The sequence below is a fragment of the Peromyscus eremicus genome, chromosome 9 (genome assembly GCF_949786415.1).
Source record: "Peromyscus eremicus chromosome 9, PerEre_H2_v1, whole genome shotgun sequence".
Taxonomy (NCBI): domain Eukaryota; kingdom Metazoa; phylum Chordata; class Mammalia; order Rodentia; family Cricetidae; genus Peromyscus; species Peromyscus eremicus.
Genome location: NC_081425.1, coordinates 62,072,830 through 62,091,748, shown reverse-complemented (window position 1 = coordinate 62,091,748; position 18,919 = coordinate 62,072,830). Strand labels below are relative to the sequence as shown.

Sequence of the window (18,919 nt, the reverse complement as noted above, 5' to 3'; positions counted from 1 at the left end):
TCTTCCCAGGTGACCCTCGCTTGTGTCAAGTTGACAAAAACCTAAACAGCACACCTCCCATGGAAAGTAGGGATTGGGGTGGGGAGATCGCTACTTTATTGTCACTGTTTCAAACCACCACAAAGAGATATCAAAACCGTGGAACAAAGCAAAAATACCTTTTGAAAAGCACAAAAGTTTTTTTTAAAAAAAAAAAAAAAAAAAGGAAAGAAAAGTGATGCTCCAATCAAATCTCCTTACACAATATTTAACTTTTTTAAAAATGACCTTAGTGTTTTTGCAAGGAACTCAATAGAAACATGAAATAGTGTGGAGACATGGAACTATATGACCAATGCTCGGCTCCAAATGACTTTTCATGTATTCGGAGTAACACAGACATCATTCCAAGCTACACACTCACTCTCTATCCCCCAGACTTCCATCGTCCTTCACCAGCCCCAGAAACCACCAATGTATCACAAGATGCATCTCTCTTTTAGATATTTCACATAAATCAGTTCATACGAAATGAGGCTTTTCATGACTTGCCCTTTCATTTAATACTTTTAAGATTCACCCATGCTGTAACATTTTATAGCCAGATAATATTCCATTGTGTGGCTCTTCTACACCTCATAGACTCACCTGAATGAAGACCTGATGTGTGCGTGTTTGGGCCACCATAGTCCTGCTGCTAAGACCATGGTGTACATGTGTTTGTGAGGACCTCTGTTTCCACACGTGTTAGCTATGTATAGCTTCTCTTGGAATTGCTTGGCTCTTGTACTAACTTTACCCCGATCCTTTTGGAGGCATGCTGAACTGCTTTCCAAAGCAGTCCCCCCCTCCATCTTTCATTCCTATTAGCAATATATGAGGCTCCAATTTCCTCTCTTTTTTTATGACCCTGATTAAAAAAAAAACAAAAACATAATGGGCTGTCTGCAATATCTGCAGTGGTCCATATTTCAAACCAAGCCTATTTATTCAGGAATGAAGACTCGGATATCCTAAGCTTTAATTTTTAAGTATAAATTGTGTTCAAAGGTCATTCTTGAAACACAAAATAAAGCCACACAACCTGACACTCCCTTAATAAAATAAATGCATATAGGTGCATTGTTGCTCTTTCCCAAATCCTATCAAGCTATAGAAATGACCAACAACCAGACCCTGCTGCAAGCTAGGCAGCCAGTGTGGCATTACTGAGGTAGTGTAATAGTTAGATATGTAACAATAACAAAGTTTTAGCCAAAGCTTTATTTATTTATTTATTTATTTATTTATTTATTTATTTATTTATTTATTTTTGGTTTTTCGAGACAGGGTTTCTCTGTGTAGCTTTTCACCTTTCCTGGAACTCACTTGGTGGCCCAGGCTGGCCTTGAACTCACAGAGATCCACCTGTCTCTGCCTCCGGAGTGCTGGGATAAAAAGAGCACTAGATTGCATCTCAATAATCTTCATGAGACCTGATCCATCCGTATCTTCCAGGCCTGAGTATGATGATCTACATAGCTCACAAAACTATCCTTAGAAATCAGTCGCAGAGGTTAAGCTGGTCAAAGTCCAAGAGTTCAATGACATTTCCAAGTGTGCTAACACCAAACTAAGAAACAAATTTTGCACAGCAACTGGAATACACTTGCTGGTCAGATGAGTGGGTTCGATTTCCCGCTTTCCAATTTAGTAGCTATTAATATATGAGCATCGTACAATATGTCACATCTCTCCACTCCAGTTTCCTGACCTGGAGGTAATGACTTGCTCCACGAGACTCTGGAGATGCTAGCACTGCTAACACATCTAACACAGTGGCCAGCAGACAAAGAGCAGACTCTAAGCAGACACTAAAATGCTACCTTCCATTCATTTTTTTTTTCTGCTGACTCTGGACAAAGTTTCCTAGCAAATAAGACCCTTAGCAAATGCAGTGGGACACTGGGAAATGAACGTGAGTCTCTGTGGCCTGCGGGATTCCCTTATAAAGTATGTCCCCACAGACGTTCTGCAAACTACTCAAGAGAGTAGTATGACAAAGAGAACCATCAATGAGGTTACACGGAGACTAAGGAGATTCTTGGAAGGCAGTGCAGGGGTGAGTGCACACCTTCACTTTTTGCATAAGAATAACTTCCACAGGGCCCACAGAGGGACTGGGCACAGCACTGCAAGAGGAGGAGGCAGACAGCAGCTGTGTTTATATGACCCACTGGGTACCGGGTGTGGACCTCTGGGCTCAAAGTGGGTGCAGGAGGCAGAGATGCCAAGTGCTGGGGGGGAAGCAAGTGAACTGAGGGGCCGCCTCCCGGGTGACAGAAAAGCCATCCCGTGAAGGTGAGCCTGGAGCTTCACCCGGCTGCTGCAGCTTCTCCTACCTGATCTGGTTGTCGCAGAATTTGTTGAGATGAGATTGGTTGAGGTAAATTATGCGGGCCGGTGCCTCTAGCTGGTCTCCAACAGACGTGGTCCGGGACATCTCATCCTCTGCCTTCTTGTAGCCCGCAGAAGAACGAACGGGTCCTGCAGAGACGAGACGCGGGGCAGAAAACAAAACACAAAAGAAGTCAGCCTCCAGGCCCGAGGCTGCGAGCGAGCGCGCTGCAGGCGGGTACCAGCCGGGAAGGATGCTCTGGAGAGACTGGGGCCGCCTATGTACCTGAGCTGCCCCTGGAGACCAGACTGGAGCCGCCGCCGCCGCCGAGGCAGCGCAGGCCCCGCCCCACCCAGCCGGGCTCGGGACCTGAGAGTCCCCACCCCTCGGTGACTTGAGACGCCCCACCCCGACCTGTGCATAGGCCCCACCCCTGGGACCCCGCCGGGCCACGGATCTGCGGAGGCCCCGCCCCTGACTGACGCCCTGCCCCTCAGTGAATCAGTGGAGGCCCCGCCCCTCCTCGGAAGCCCCACCCAACCTGGACTTGTGGAGAAGGTTCGCCAAGCTTCTCGAGCTCTGGACTTAACAGAGATCTCATCCCGCCCTGGACCTTCAGGAGGCCCCGCGGGCCCGGGCTACCCTGTCCGTCCTGCTCAACCCCAGCGCTCCGGAGCGTCTCGGCAGCTCGGAGCGCACGCAAGGATGGAGCTGGCCGCGCACGTAGCTTGCGGTACCCGCGCTGGCCAGGCTAGCTGGGGGCGAAGGCAGGAGGGCCATTCTAGACTGCCTGAGACTGGAGAGGAGGCCAAGGGAGTCAGCAGGAGCGCCAGAAGACATCACCTAGCCGAGGCCACGCCTAGTCCCAGGGATTGAGCTCAGGAGCTGGGTTTTCTGGGCCTCTTGGACAGTGTTTAGTCACAGTGAGACCAACAGCCCTAGGGAGATGCCCCACGTGCAGTCTTCACAGGAGCAGGAGGTGAAAGCACCCTCTGCCCTGTGGAATCAGAGTCTCCAGTCAGATGGGCAGAGCTTGCTCCCACCGCCATCCTGTAGGGCTCTGCTGCTGGTGTCCACAGATCACCTCAGGGGCTCAACTTCACCCTCGCCAGCTCTGGTCCAGAGCATGAGCTCTCAGTTCCTTGCTTAAGTAGTTTCTGTGGCTCCTACACAAGCTTCCCCGCCTCCCAGTTCTATAACATTGATAGCAAGCCCTGTCTCGAAGCTTCTGAGTGAGCTGAACTCTCAGGCACTTTTCTTGAGGTGTATGCAGAAGGATATACACATTGCACGAGCAGAAACACACACACACACACCACCACCACCACCACCACCACCACCACCCCACCACCACCACCACACCTCCAGCTCTGCGGGTGGAACCTTGTTTTCCTTAAATATTTATCCAACTAATACCCCATCTTCTCTACCTATCAAAGAGGTGTATATCGCACCTCATTTACAAAACTTACATCTTATTGGAGTAAACTTCCACTTGCTAGCTACAGAGAAAACTGTTAGTGGCATGGAGAAAATCTGAAAGACTAAGCTTTGGTCAAATCATCTTGTTAACTTGAGTGTAAGGATTTCAATCCTTAACATGAGAAATGGGAAACTGGAAGGCAAATTGAGTATCCAAAGCTGACATACTATCCAGACCAGTGAAGAAGTCTTAAGCCTTTCCTTTTCCCAAAGTCGAGAGCATGTATGTGGTAGGTTCAGGCTTCGGTGCTCACATCTGGGTCCACAAGCCAGACACACCCGTTTTCTGCTTCTTCACGAAGGGGTGCACCACACCCAGGCTATTTCTTACTGTAGGACCAATCCCTCACCTTTTCCCTTTCGCCACCTGCTTTCTAGGGTCTACCCTGGCCAGTAGACACCACCAAAGCCCTCTCATTGCAGAGAAGGGGCAACAGGAAACAAGAATGTCTACTCCCATCCTGGTGACCCCACCAGCTCTACTTCCTGGATTTCCGTCAAGGGAGAATGGGCTTTGTTTTGTTTTGATTTTAGGTTTATTTTCTTCTTTCTATAGGCCAGGAATAAAACTCAGGACCTCTACCACTGAACCTATCCCCAGCCCGGCTGCATTTTAAAGCACACACTACTTTCAGACAGATGGAGAATGTCTTTGTGACTAGTTGGTGTAGAAGCACAGTTTTTCTCTCTGCCACTTAACCTGGTTTGTTTTCCACCTCAGCATTCATCGCTATCACCTGATACTATTTATTTGTGCTGTTTTCCCAGACCCAGCAGCTCAAGTTCCAGGACAGCAGGGATCTGTTTTGTCTACTAGAGTCCCCTGAATGAGACTCCCAGAGTCCCATAACCTGGCACATGATGGGAACCCATAAATGATGCCTTTGAATTTCCCGGGTAGACCTACGGTGATAGTCACAGAGGATCAAAGACCTGACATTAGCTTGGATCAAACAGTTTGTTGCCAGGACTGCACTCGCTTAGTGGCTCTCCCCTCTTCTAAGCATCACGTGAATCCATGAAATCGACATCACCAAGGGAACTCCCCCTATTTCCTACTTTGTGGACCGCATACTCACGGATTCTGCACTGCACTGCTTTATAAATGATACCCATAAGCAGCACACCTGAAAAATCAGTTAGATGCTGCGGGGTTCACCAAATGGGAGGTCTCACCTCTTGTCTTCTAAAGTATCAAGTAGTTTAAGGAATCAAGTGACAACCTACACCATGACAGCTACCTAGCAGTGAGTGACAGTTTATAACCAAGTAACTACGAGTGGGATTGAAGGTTAAGGGAGGTCAGAGGTCACACAATCACTTTGTGCTTTGGGTGGAGAAGTGGTTGGAAGATGTAAGAGCCTTACAGGTTGGGCATGGATTTTGTTAGAAAAGACGAGGGCACTGTGGATGAGGACAAGGAAAGCCCAACTAAATGTTAAGGAGACAGAAAATTGTATTGGGGGCCAAGTGAAAAATAAATCCATGTTGAGGGTTCAAACTGAGGCAGAGCAGAAAAGATGCTCGGAGAACAGAGCCTGTGGGCAGACTGCAGATGACACACAGGGTCGAGAAGGCCCAGCTTTGACCCGGGCTGAAGCCACAGACGATGTCTAAGCAAGAACGATGGCATCCAGCAGTGATGAACAGAGCAGCAGGAGACAGAAGCAGACGGGCTGTACAAAGATCAGCTGTGCAGTCTTGATGTGAGCCAGCAAATGCATGGGTTGAGTGAAGAGTGACAGAAAACTTAGACCTGAAAGACATCCCAGGAGGAAACTGCAAGGCTGTCCTTTGAGAGATGGAAGCTGGATGTGTGGGTTATACAGGGGGAGAGGATTAGATACCTGAGCTTAAAGCAGACTAGGACAAAAGCGTTACAGACAGAAATCACGGAGTGATGGCCAGCAGTTAAGGGCACATACTACTGTTAGAGAGGATGCCAGTTCAAGTTCTAGTACCCATGTTAGGTGGCTCTAAAAGGCCTGTAAATCCAGTTCTAAGCAACCTGACACCTCTGACTTACATGGGCACGTGCAAGCATGGGACATATATGCACACCCATACACATAATTACAAATAATAAAGGAGTGAAATACAATAATTTGCCCAACATTTAAATTCTGCAGAGTACTAAATGGCAAAAGATTACTAACACAAATAAGAGGGGAGAGAACAAGAGGCACATCGAATCTCCCACGTTCCTAGCATGCCACAATGCCCATCCACCTGTACTTACAAAAGTCAGACTCGGAGATTTTAGTCTGTGAAGAAATAGTGCAGAGTTCCCCAATGCCAAGATTCAGATAAATTTCTTCTACCGCTGTGACCTCATCTTGACCTACCCCGGGCTGGAAGACAGGTTTTCAAAAGAACACAAATCTGTATTGCCTAAGGAAAACACTGTGCCATATATAGCAGAGCACATTATGGTGACGGTTTCAGATTTGGACTCCTGAGACAAACTCTGAGTTAATGCATTTTGCAGATACCACCGCACAAAAGCCAAGGGTATGCTTATAATGCCCCCAAATAAGTAGGCACAGTGTCAGCAATTGAGGGGGGTCAATAGATACTTGGTAGATGAGAAAGAAATCAAATGGGGAGGGAAAGGATTAAGAGAACAAAACTAGGCGAATTGATAAGTGCTCAGTTTGCACCCACAGAAGGCAGAGGACAATCGATGGCCAAGGCTTTGAAGGAAGGGACTTACCTTGCCTAACCCTGAACAGTGGCTACCGTATCAGCAGCAGCCACAAGTTTGTAATGGATGAATACAACTAAACCTGATGGATTAGATGCCTCTTGAAGGCACCTATCTGCCATGGAACCATGGACTTCTTGTCTGGACCTTGAATCCTTCTCCTCTCAGGGACAAGCCAGAGCCCAGCAGCTATATCTGTGCTGGTCAATTCTGTGGACTCACTGCAGTTCTTTGGACTGATGATGGCTACATGCTCCAAGGTGAGCCACAGTGAATCAGCAAGCATGGGAACCAGAAAGGATGGTCTCTGCCTGTGGCTGACCTGTGGGTACACACTCTGCAGGTCTGAAGGCTTCTCTGGCCCACCAATCAGGAGGGCAGAGGGAAAGTTTCCTTTGAGATAAATATAAAGCAGCTGAAGGACAGCCATAGTCCCCTACTCCATCCCAGCGATGTTGGGGTCTTTGGTTTCCATTAGCTATACGCTGATCATTATATCTATTACTCATAACCAAATATAGCAACTAACACATAAAAGAACCCACAGAGAATCTATGTTATCCTATAAGACAGAAGAGCAAGAAAGGTGAACCAGAAGGAGCAAACTGCTGTTTACTTATAGTTCACCCTGAAATGCTATGGTTCTAGACATCTAAGACACACATCTCATTAGAGCAGTGGTTTTCAACCTTCCTAATGCTGTGACCCTTTAATACAGTTCCTCATGTTGTGGTGATGCCCAACCATAAAATTATTTCATTGCTACTTCATAACTGTAATTTTGCTACTGTTATGAATCATAATGTAAATATCTGATATGTAGCACATTTGATATGACCCTCCAAAAGGGGTTGTGAACCATAGGTTGAGAACCACTGCATTAGATGTTCAGACCCAGAGATGCTAGATCCCAAGTAGAAAGTCTCCATGGCAACATTCCAGCTGCTTGTTTGAATGATTCCTTGAGTTGTTAGAAAGCAACTGAGAGATGGGAGAGAGTATCTGGACAAGGGATTATGGATAAGGCAATGAGTGGAGAGCAGGAATGGGGTACAGGGGAACTGGCTAGCTACTGTAGACACACTTGTGACCCCAAGCACAAAAGGGACACCCACCTAGCTGCTATAGATTCTCCAGCAACCCCTGCCCATCTCTCACTCTCCTCTCAGCTCTGGCTCTCCTGTTCACCTCTTTTCCCATGCTCATGGGAGGTAGCATCCATATGTGGTGGGAGTGCATTTCCTTCAGGGAATCAAACAAGTCCCCTAGCATTTCACTCATGTACAATGTGTGGGTGATGGCAGGAATGTGCAGCTCACTGGTTAGGAAGCAGGACAGCAGACCTCTCCCTGAGATGTAAACAGCTACAGGTGATGAGGACGGCTAGCTTCTGGCCATCTTAGAAACTGCCTGGAATCATGCTTTAACAAAATGAAAATTCCCGGTACGCTTTAACATTTCTTCCTAATACAAATTGGAATAGTAGATATCATATCTATCTATTGTTTTATTACTTGAGATTTATGTAGTATGTAGAAATAATATTAGCATAATAAGCTAAACAGACCCTGGCAGTTAAGGACTTTTAAGTAAGGAATTAAATCCAAAATGGAAGTTACCATAGCTAAAGTATTTCGAAGTGTTTCGTTGAGTTAAGGAACACGGGGAGGGGCAAAACCCTTCCTTCCAAACAGCATTTTCCCTAACACAATCAACATGTCCACAATTTCAAACAATGCTCAAGACTTACCTAGTGAATCCATCCCTGTGACAAAGTTTTACCATCTCAAAGTAGAGATCTGGAGAAAGAAATAGCCTGGTTCTCCTTAGTCAAACTTTCTTGTAACACAGTCTGTAACTGACTCTGAGAGTCTTATGGAGGGAGAGGAAACAGAAGTAGAATCAGACCAGGCTTGGACAGTAAAGAATTAGTCTGAGCATAGCATGCTGGCACACTCCTATGACCCAAAAGACCAGGACAAGACTTGAGTTTAAAGCCAGCCTACACACCAAAAAAAAAAAAAAATCTGGTATGCATTTTGGGGTCCCAAGGGGGAATATTTGAAACTCTTGGAACTTGCTGAGTGACAGGAACATAGGAGTCCTTATTATTCACGGTGGGTATCTAGATGGCTGGAGAGGTAGGGCTCTAACTAGTTTTAGATACATTTGGCATGCAGCTAATGCCAACCACATGATTAGAAGTTCAGAATTTGAATCAGGTCCATCAGCCCAACATCCCAAAGTGTAGGGTAGCTGGAGACCGAGCTCTATCATGCAGTCAGTGATCCCACAAAGAACATCTACATAGAGAAATCAAAAAAGCAAAATGGAACAAAAGCCACTCTGGACACCAAAGCTCAGGCTAAAGACCCAGCCTGGTGATTCACATCAATGTGTAGACAAGGTGACATAGCAAACCTCAGGCTTGAGGTCCTTGCACACTGTATCCTATGACCTCTAAATTTGGATGGTCCTGAGTTATCCTTTATAGTAAAACTCATTACAAATATACTATGTTGCTGAAATCTCTGAAGGGCTTAATGAGAACTTGTAATTTAAATGCAGTTGGTCAGAACTGCTGGTGGTCTGGAAGCCTGAGTTGTAGCTGGTGTCACTAGGGAGTGTAGGCTATGGTATCTGTGTCCTCATCCTGTGACACTGACTTCATTCTGGCCAGTTAATGTTATAACTGTGAACTCCTTATTTTTGTATGTGGAGGTGGGGTGGATGGAGGTGGATATGTATGGGAGTGAGTGTGTGAGTGTGTGTGTGTGTGTGTGTGTGTGTGTGTGTGTGTGTGTATGAGTGTGTGTGTGTATGTGTGTGTGTATGGTATATGTGCACACATGGGAAATGTACAAATGAGCACGTAGGTGTGGGAGACTAGAGGTCAATGTCAGGTCTCTTCTTCACTTAATCTCCACCTTATCTTTAAGACAGAAACTTTGATTGGACCTGAAGCTTGTCATTCAGTTGGGATGACTAGCCAATGAGCTCCAGAGATGCTCCTGTCTCTGCCCCTGAGTTCTTCTGAAATTACAGAATCACACCTTGGCACATGGCTTTTCTGTGGGAGCTAGTGATTCAATTCCAGGTCCTGATTCTCGTGCAGGAAGCCTTTTACCAGCTGAGCCATCGGCCCAGCCCCTAGAATTGTGAACTCTTGAATGAGGGACTCAAAGGAGAAACCTTCTTAACAATCACAAAACATCCCAGACCACAGGAAAGATGGGACTAACAGCTAGATCTGCAGGAACTTGAGTCCTGTTCTCATTATACTTGGTCACACTACCCTTGTGAGCCTAGCTAAGCAGCTGCCTGCTGAGTCCCTGTTTCCTCATCCACAAAACTGAAATCAATGATAGAAATCAAAGGTTGACAATTGTTTTGGAAAGTGCAAGTCAGTAAATATTTTAAGCTTTGTGGGCCACGTGTGGTCTCTCAAATCCCTTCTCCTCCTTCCACATTCTCTTCTCTTCCTCCTAATCCTCCCTCCTTTTTAGCACAAAAAATCTTTAAAACTTTTTCTTATTGTTTATTTCTTCAGAGTTTCCCAAATGCCCTTGTATTAAAGGCTTGGCCACCAGTAGTGGCATTATTGGAAGGTGCTTGAACTTATTAGTGGTACAGCCTATTGAAAGGAAGTTAGGTCACTGGAATGGATATGGGGACCCAGGTCTCTCCTAGCCTGTCTTTCCCTCCCAGCCACCATGAGGTGAGCAGTTTCTTCCATCATGGGCTCCCTCCCAGCCTTACTGCTGGACCAAAGTCTACAGGGCCAAGTGACCATGAACTGAAATCTCTGAAAACCTAGATCAAAATAGGTTCTCTCTAAATTATCTAGCCAGGTATTTTGTCACAGTGTTGTGCTGTGGGATGGTCTGTATGTCAAGTGTGTTGCTGATTGGTCAGTAAATAAATCACTGATTGGCCATTGGCTAGGCAGGAAGTATAGGCGGGACAAGGAAAAGAATTCTGGGAAGTGGAAGGCTGGGAGAGAGACACTGCCAGCCGCCATCAGGACAAGGAAGATGTAAGGTACCAGTAAGCCATGAGCCATGTGGCAAAGTAAAGATTAATAGAAATGGGCTAAATATAAGAGTAAGAGCTAGACAATAACAGGCCTGAGCTAATGGCCAAGCAGTTTAAATAATGTAAGAGTCTGTGTGTTTATTTTATAAGTGGGCTCTGAGACTGGCGGGACTTGGTGGTGGGAGCTGGAGAGAAATTCTCCAGCAACAAATGGCGTCCAACGTGGTGGCAAGAGTTTCCACCTAAAAACTTAGAAAAAAGATTCTAAAACGGACCTAAAAACAGCTTCCTAATTGTCTCTCTCAAATAAGCGGCAGCTGCCGGTTTGAGCTACTGGCGGGTTCCTAGCGTGCGCTCTCGACCTGCAGTATGGTGGGAATGAGGCCTCTGCAAGTAGCACATTAAACTGTGTGGTGAATTTAGCCTTTGCTAGTACAAAACAAAAAAAGAGGTTTCTGGGCTACACGCTACTTTGGTAAAAGTGTAGACCCACTATTTCTGAGAGTCATGGCTCCCAGAGCTGGCGGAAAGCGGACCGCCGCCATGTTGGGAAACTAAAGTGGGCGGAGCCAACAGCCACAGCACCATTTCAGTCTTACAGGGCTGCAGTTTATTTATATCAATAGGTTCACAATAAGACTGATTCAGATGGAATAGTTCACAATGTGTGTAAAATGTACGTAGGCTTAAAAGAAAAAAAAAATATATACAGTTATATAAACAAATAGATAGTTTTTAAAAATAAAGTCTTTAAAGAAACATTAAAGGTAATAAGCCATGTAAAGAATGGCTATCACACAGAGAATCTGGATTATGTTGTCTTTGATATTTGTAACTGAAGAAAAACATTTGATTGTAAAAGCTGTTGAGGTATGCCAAAATGTAAATTTTAAAGGTACCTTGACTTCAAAATTTGGATATAAGGATATGTTGCTTTGGAAAAGAGTCTCTGCTTTTGTTTCCACAGAAAGCCAGAGACTATGGATTTGTTCCAGATTAAGATACATCAGGTTTGACCAGCCAAGACCCCCTAAAAGGTCTCCAATGACACCATGGCCCAGATGACTCAACATCCACAATGGTTCCAAGGCAACTGGCTCAGACGATACAGCCTCATGGACTACTCCATGATCCTAAAATTTTCTTCGTGTCCCCATAAGATACAGCGCCCCCCTCCAGCAGGAAGTAGTAAGAGAAGCTACGCCCAAATTCCCAAATATACCAAGCTGGCTTTGGGGATGGAATTGGCTCACTCCCCCTCTAAACCCAGACATATTGCTCAAAAAAAAAAAAAAAAGGTTAAGAGATTCTTGTGTCCCAAATCAGAAGAGCCCTCTGGTGTGGGACAGAGAAAAACCAATATTTTTATTTAAATCAGGTTGATTATAAATACAATCTCTTTCTAAAACAAAAAGGGGGATAGTTTAGATATGATAGTATTAAGGGTAGATTAATGAACCTACTTTTAAAGAGTAACAACTTGTTTAAAATGTTTTACATTGCTATAGATTTTAGTTTATTGATACAAATTTAAACTTAATTTTGTTATACTGTATATATATATTTCTATTCTTGTTTGAGGTATTATGTTTATGTAACTCATTTAAAATTGTAATGGATAATTAAAAAATAGATTAATAGTTAGTCATCTATGATAATATTTGTAGCCATGTTAGTTAAGTCTTCTAGGTATACATAGTTATATTTCAGATAGATAGGTAGACTTCAAACACTTCAAAGACCTACAGAATATGGCATTTAAAATGTTTTAAAAATTTAGACTTTTTGGACAGTGAGACATGTCTACTCCTGACAGCACCGATTTACTTCAGAGAGGAGGATGGGCATCGAAGACATATGGAGTTTATCTTCACCTTGACAAAAATAGCCATTTGGGCAAGAAACTGTTCTTGCCTGGACTGCCTGATCAACTGGACATGCAGGACCCATACAAAGGTGACCACTGAACTTTGCTTGACAAAATGGTCCTTCAGGTTCCTGCTTTGCAGAGAAAACTGCCAGACATTCTACAGGACACAGAGAAAAGTGAATAAAAGACTCTAGGCCTGTGGGCTGAAGACAGATGCCCCAACTTTACAAGAGAACTTTGAATGACTGTCCAGGCTGCCAGCTGTCTCTGTCTACCCTACAAGACTCCTAAAAGTTGCTTATATCCTTCTCCATTTCTCAGGTAGTAGTATATCCTTCTGAGGTCTTTGATGTGGTTAAAGACTAGATACTTACAATTTTCCTTAGTTATAATAAAAGATAAGTTAGATATAAAACCTTAAACTTACAAATATAAGATAGATAGGATCTCTTCTTTAATATTGTAACTATAATTCTTGCTTGATAATTGTTTTGTTATATGTAATTTTACTATGTTAAAGTTAAAACTTTCCTTTTTAAGAAAAGAAAAGGGGAAGTGCTGTGGGATGGTCTGTATGTCAAGTGTGTTGCTGATTGGTCAGTAAATAAATCACTGATTGGCCATTGGCTAGGCAGGAAGTATAGGCGGGACAAGGAAAAGAATTCTGGGAAGTGGAAGGCTGGGAGAGAGACACTGCCAGCCGCCATCAGGACAAGGAAGATGTAAGGTACCAGTAAGCCATGAGCCATGTGGCAAAGTAAAGATTAATAGAAATGGGCTAAATATAAGAGTAAGAGCTAGACAATAACAGGCCTGAGCTAATGGCCAAGCAGTTTAAATAATGTAAGAGTCTGTGTGTTTATTTTATAAGTGGGCTCTGAGACTGGCGGGACTTGGTGGTGGGAGCTGGAGAGAAATTCTCCAGCAACAGTGTTGGGATGGGGACTGATACCCCTTTTACCTCACAGCTCAGTTTGAGCCTCCAAGCCACAGTTTGCCAAGCACTTATATAAGCAGATTTTTTTTCACAGTTAAGATTCTACCCCAGCTCCACCTCCAGGAAATAATAGCTTAAATTTCTGTCACCATACACTTCTAGCAGACATGGCTATTCAGACTTTTATACTGAGGGAGAAAATGATATGTCTTCCCTTACTTGAAAAGCATATAAAGGTGGCTCTCTCTGTGTTTCCAGGCATGTCTCCACTCTAGGAAAGCAGTGCCATGGTTAGTTACAGAGCTTTTTAGTCAGAGGCATGTGTGTGCACACAAACACCATGAATGTTCACACACACACACACACACACACACACACACCCTCAAAGTTTCAGGGTCAGCTCCGGCTTCTACATCATATTTACAAAGCTGTTCCGTGACTCTTGAGAACACAGGCACACAGCAGCAGTTTTGGTACTGGGAAGCCCTGAGGCTGATTAGCTCTCCTAATCAAACAGACACAATGGAAATGCTGGGCAAACTCAAAATGTGGTTATTTTCACCTTGGCAGCCACATTTCAGAGGCTTTTCAAGACCCCACTTTGCACAGACTGTTTCTCTCCAAATATAGCAGATGTGATCCACTCCTACCAAGAGTTGCAAAGCTCAGAGCACAAAGGGAAGATGACAGTGATGGGCTGGGATTTCTTATTTCTGTCAACACTTGCTGGATCCTGTTCTTTTTTTCATGGGAACAAAGACAATGCAGCAAAAGTAATTGCCTGTGGACTGTTTATGACTTGAAATGTTGTGGATGCTGGATTCGCTCAGTTATTGAATACCTCCTACATGTGAGACATTCTGGTAGGTAGTGGGAGGAAGAAGCGCACAGTTGAAGACATAGTTTTTGTCAACTTGACACAAACTAGAGTCACTTGGGAAGAGGGAACCTCAGTTGAGGAATTCCTTCCCTCAGTCCTCTGAACATGTCTGTGGGCCATTTTCTTGATTAATGACCGATGTGGGAGGTCCCAGGCTATTGTGGGTGGGGCCATTTCGGGCAGGTGGGCCTGGGATATACAAGAAAGTTAGCAAAGCAAGCCAGTAAAACAGTCTTCCTCCATGGCTCTTGCTTCTGGCCCTGCTTGAGTTCCTGCCCCGACTTCCCTCAATGATGGAGGACTGGGACATGTGAGCCAAATAAACGCCTTCCTACTCATGTGCTTTTGGTCATGGTGTTCATCACAGGACAGAGAACCAAGCTATGACACCTTGGTTTCAATAAGACCAGCAATGCAGACTCCTATCTTCAAAACCTATTCTGCATCTTATGTTAACTCATCCTGTAAATTAAGTGAAGATAAATGTGCTTTTCTGGAAATGTATTTCATAGATAAACCCAAACTTTAAAGAAAAATCTGTTTCATATCCTCAATTCAGAGGATTTTTTTTTCATTCCAGGCTGGGTTGGCTAAGGATTAAAAACAGTGTCGTAACATTTTATAGAAATCCTATCTGCTAGGAGAGATTCTCCACTGCTCCTGGGACCTCAAATCTGGGCTCCAGGCAGGGGCATCAGCTTTAAAAACCCTAATGAGAATTCCATAGGGACAAATCCATCACCCATTGTGGATATGGGGGGCTGAGTCCAAGATACCCCTCTCTGCTTTAGATATGAAGTCTACAAATGCTCACGCCCCTCCCACAATGGCATAGCATTTGAACAACACCTACACCCATCCATCCTCTCACTTACCTCTAGATAATGCATCATGCCTGATGCAGCCTAAACTGCATGTAGACAGAGAGTGCACCATACTTCCTTATTATTTGCATGACAGTCATTGTTTTTAATATACACTTTCTATCCAGGGTTGACTGAACCTGCTGATGTAGATTCTGCCAACATAAGGCACCAACTCCAGCCTTTAAGTTCATCCCATGAGAAGAGCAAACTCCTTCCTGTCACGTATGCCTACATTTCAACATCTCTTCACAGAAGCAGCCCTGATACAGCCCTATCTACAGAATCCCTGCTCTATTAGGCCCTCCCAACACTGCGTCTTTCTAACACAGCCTTTACCACCCAAGGACTTTCTTTGTTCAATTTCTGTCTTCAATTTTGACACATGAGGCAGGGCTCACGTTCAATACTAGTCATATGCCTCCCAGAGGGACACAGAAAACATCTAGTAACATGTCGAGGACTTGAACCAAGTAAACACAGGAAGTTCACCTTCGTCTTTAATTGGGCACAGGAAGAATTAACTCCTCAAATTCTATGCAGCGGCTCTGACCACCTCCCCCTCCCACAGCAGCGTATAACAGACAGCTAGGGAAAATGAAAATGTCTAGTTGCTCAGGGCTCATGCTATTGGGAATGTTCATGTGAGCCACTTTCAGTGTGTCTTGATGAACGATGTTTTGGCCCCATGATCCCCTCATTTCTGTTGCGCCTCTCCTTTAAATGACACTGTGTGAATGGAGGGAAGAGACTGGGATATGGAGGAGAGCAGGGCTCCTTAACAGAAATGCCTTCTGCCTCTTCTGGTCTACAGAATGATAATCTGTTCTCCCTGCTTGGATTCACATCTACAGCCTTTGCAGGGGCTGCTTGGCTTTATCAAAGGGTAGAGTGTTCCAAAGTATCTCTGCCCTACCCATGCAGACACAGCAGCATCTGCCACCTCCTGGAAGTCCTCTGTTCACAGCCTTGTTAGAGGGTTCCTAGGATCAGTGGCTGTCCAGACAGTCCCTAAACCTCCACAGAAACAGTATATGGCATGTCAGTAGAGTGAAACCTGTTGACCCTCACAGTCATCATTAATTATTCCCCACACCTCAGCTCTCTGCTGCGAACTGTCCACAGAGAAAGAAATCGAGACACAAGACCTGTGTTGTTCTCTCTGCACCCCTCTCCATCCACTTCTCAATGATCAAAGGTGGAGGCAGCTTTTCCTGCACTTTCCTGATGCCATTCTCCAAGCAATGCCTAAAATCCCACTGAGGTGCCTCTCCTTCCATGCTAAGGTGTGAACCACCCAAGCACTCTGTACATACACTAAAGGGTGGGAGGTTCACTGGCGGCTCAAAACAAAAGGTTACTATTCGGTGCCCTGTGCTTCTTGACAGGTTTTCCCCCCAGGGAGACTCTAAGTCTGTGGAAGTCAGCTGTCATGTACAAAGGAAAGACTCATCCTCACTGGTCACAGGGGTCCAGCATCCGCTTCTATCAACAATCTTAATGCAACCTTCAAAGTGTGTATAGTCGGACATTATCAGCAAGCAAGTCAGCAGAGGCCGGCTCATTGCCTCTATCCCCAGCGCCCTGGCAAAACACACTTTCCCCAGTATTCTGGCTTTTCCTGACTTTCTCACTGATTTGACATTTTGTGTATCACATTTTCTTCTCAGACATAGAAGTGAGAATGCTTAAATATAGGAATATCTGTTAAAGCAAAGGCATATGGAGCGTCTGCCTCACAGCATCCTCAGCCCATTCAGTACTGCCAGACCAATCATGTTTGCTGGGTCACAGGGGTCACTTGTAATTACAATTCTAAAAAGCACATCGGGCATGGCAGCATATGCCTGTAACCTCAGCACTTGGCAGGTGGGGGCGGGGGAAACTCTAGTATAAAGTCAGGCTAGGCTACATAGTGAGTTTGAGGACAGCCTGGGCTACATAGGAAGACTATCTCAGGAAAACAAAATAAATGTGTCTTTCGTTGAGCCCGCCATTCTTCCAAGCATTCTATACTTACTGACCCATCTGATCCCTATGACAGTCATCCACTCACTGTAGAGATACTTAACAATAAGGCAATGAGTAATGAATCAGCCAGCCAACATCCAAATTTAATTTCTTTATTTTTATGAGTCAGTTTCATGACTGTTTTAAGGAGTATCCTAAAATGACAAACAGATCTATTATCAACTGAATCTTTTATCATTCTAAGTTCTTATCTGAAAACAAAAGTATATTCCTGAACTCTATGCACTAAAGAGCAAGAAGAGAGAACCAAAATAAATAAATAAAGGAAGAAAGGAGGAAGGAAGGAAGGAAGAATGAATGAATGAATGAATGAATAAATAAATAAATAAATAAATAAATAAATAAATAAATAAATAAATAAATAAATAAGTGGAAAATTCCATAGGCTCCCAGGCATCCAGGTTTAACCACTTCATACTTAAGTTCAGAAAACCAGCCCCAGTTGCTAGAGATTAACTACCCTGGAGTCAGGAACACACAGAAGAAAATAGGATGTCAAGATGTGCACAATATTGAAGACAAGAAGTTATCCATCCATTAGGAATTCTAGGCCTTCTGAGTGTCAGTACAGGAGTAGAGGTTCTCCCCGGATGCAGGAGGAAGGAATCCTTGAACACCAGGACGGGACTACAAGCTTGCACAATGACTACAGAAGCAGGTATAGAATTTCTCAAAACACTGAAACTCGAAGTGCCATTCGGTCCAGCTACGTCACTTCTGGAAGAAATCAGACTCAGCACACAACAGGGATACCTGCAGACTGATGATTAGCACAGTATGAGTCACCATCTCCAGGTTACAGAGCCAGCCTAAGTGCTATCAATAGCTGGACGGATAGAGAAAATGGGATGCACATATATATGAATATATATGCACCCACAATTAGAGTGTGACTCTGCCACAGCCCAGAGCAAGGTCATGCCATGAGGAGGAAAGTGGGTGGAAGTGGAGAAGACTGTGTTAAGAAAAATTAGCCAGACTTAAACAAACAAGTATGCTTTCTCTCCTATGTGGAGTCTGGAAAAAGAAGAAGGCATGATTAGAACGGGGGTTTAAGAGGGTAATGGCAGTCATGTGATCAAAGTATATCATATGTGGTGAATGTCACAGTGAAACCTATAATTTTGTACAATTACTATACACTCTTAAAAATGCAATTTAAAAAAGGCCTCCTGCATTTAAAGATCTTGTAATCTGGTATGGAAACATGAGAGCCAGAAAACCTCACAAGACTTAATGTTGAGTGCTGCCTTCTGCCTGGAATTCCTCTTCCTCACTCTGTGTGCTCTGTCTGCCTACAACCCATCATTAGGACACAGCTTCGGTTTTCTCTCCTCTGAGGTCATATGACAATAACCTAGGTTGGGTTAGATGCCTCTGGTCCAGGTGCAGCTGGTATGGTTCCCAGAAACACCTTGTTACATCTCACACAGCCATACTGTGTGTGCAGTACCACTCATGAAATGCTAGTAAAAGGCATTGCCAGAAATGAACACCAGACAATGGTCTCTTTGGCCATTGCCTGTCATCACTCTTGAGAGGGTTCACTGCTCCACAATGCTCCCTTTGACCACCATCCACTCTCAGCCCTGAAGGGTGCTCCACTCTGTTCTGTAAGAAAAGCTTAGTGTCCACATAACTGTATTTCACATGAGTCCTTTCAATGGAATCACAAAGACTGGAAGCTTAGGGGAGTACAGAACAAGATCCCATTCAGCTGTAGTTGGACTTTCTTTGCCTTTCCATACCACAGAAAGGTGT

The 18,919-nt window shown here is 44.5% G+C and overlaps 1 protein-coding gene across 1 annotated transcript in view; it reads right to left on the bottom strand.

Annotated features, from left to right (window-relative positions):
- Atp8a2 (ATPase phospholipid transporting 8A2) overlaps nucleotides 1–18,919 on the bottom strand; it is a 591,431-nt gene that overhangs the window by 458,331 nt on the left and 114,181 nt on the right. The window contains 1 exon segment of the mRNA XM_059273541.1: nucleotides 2,361–2,505. Coding sequence (XP_059129524.1) covers nucleotides 2,361–2,505 — 145 coding nt within the window.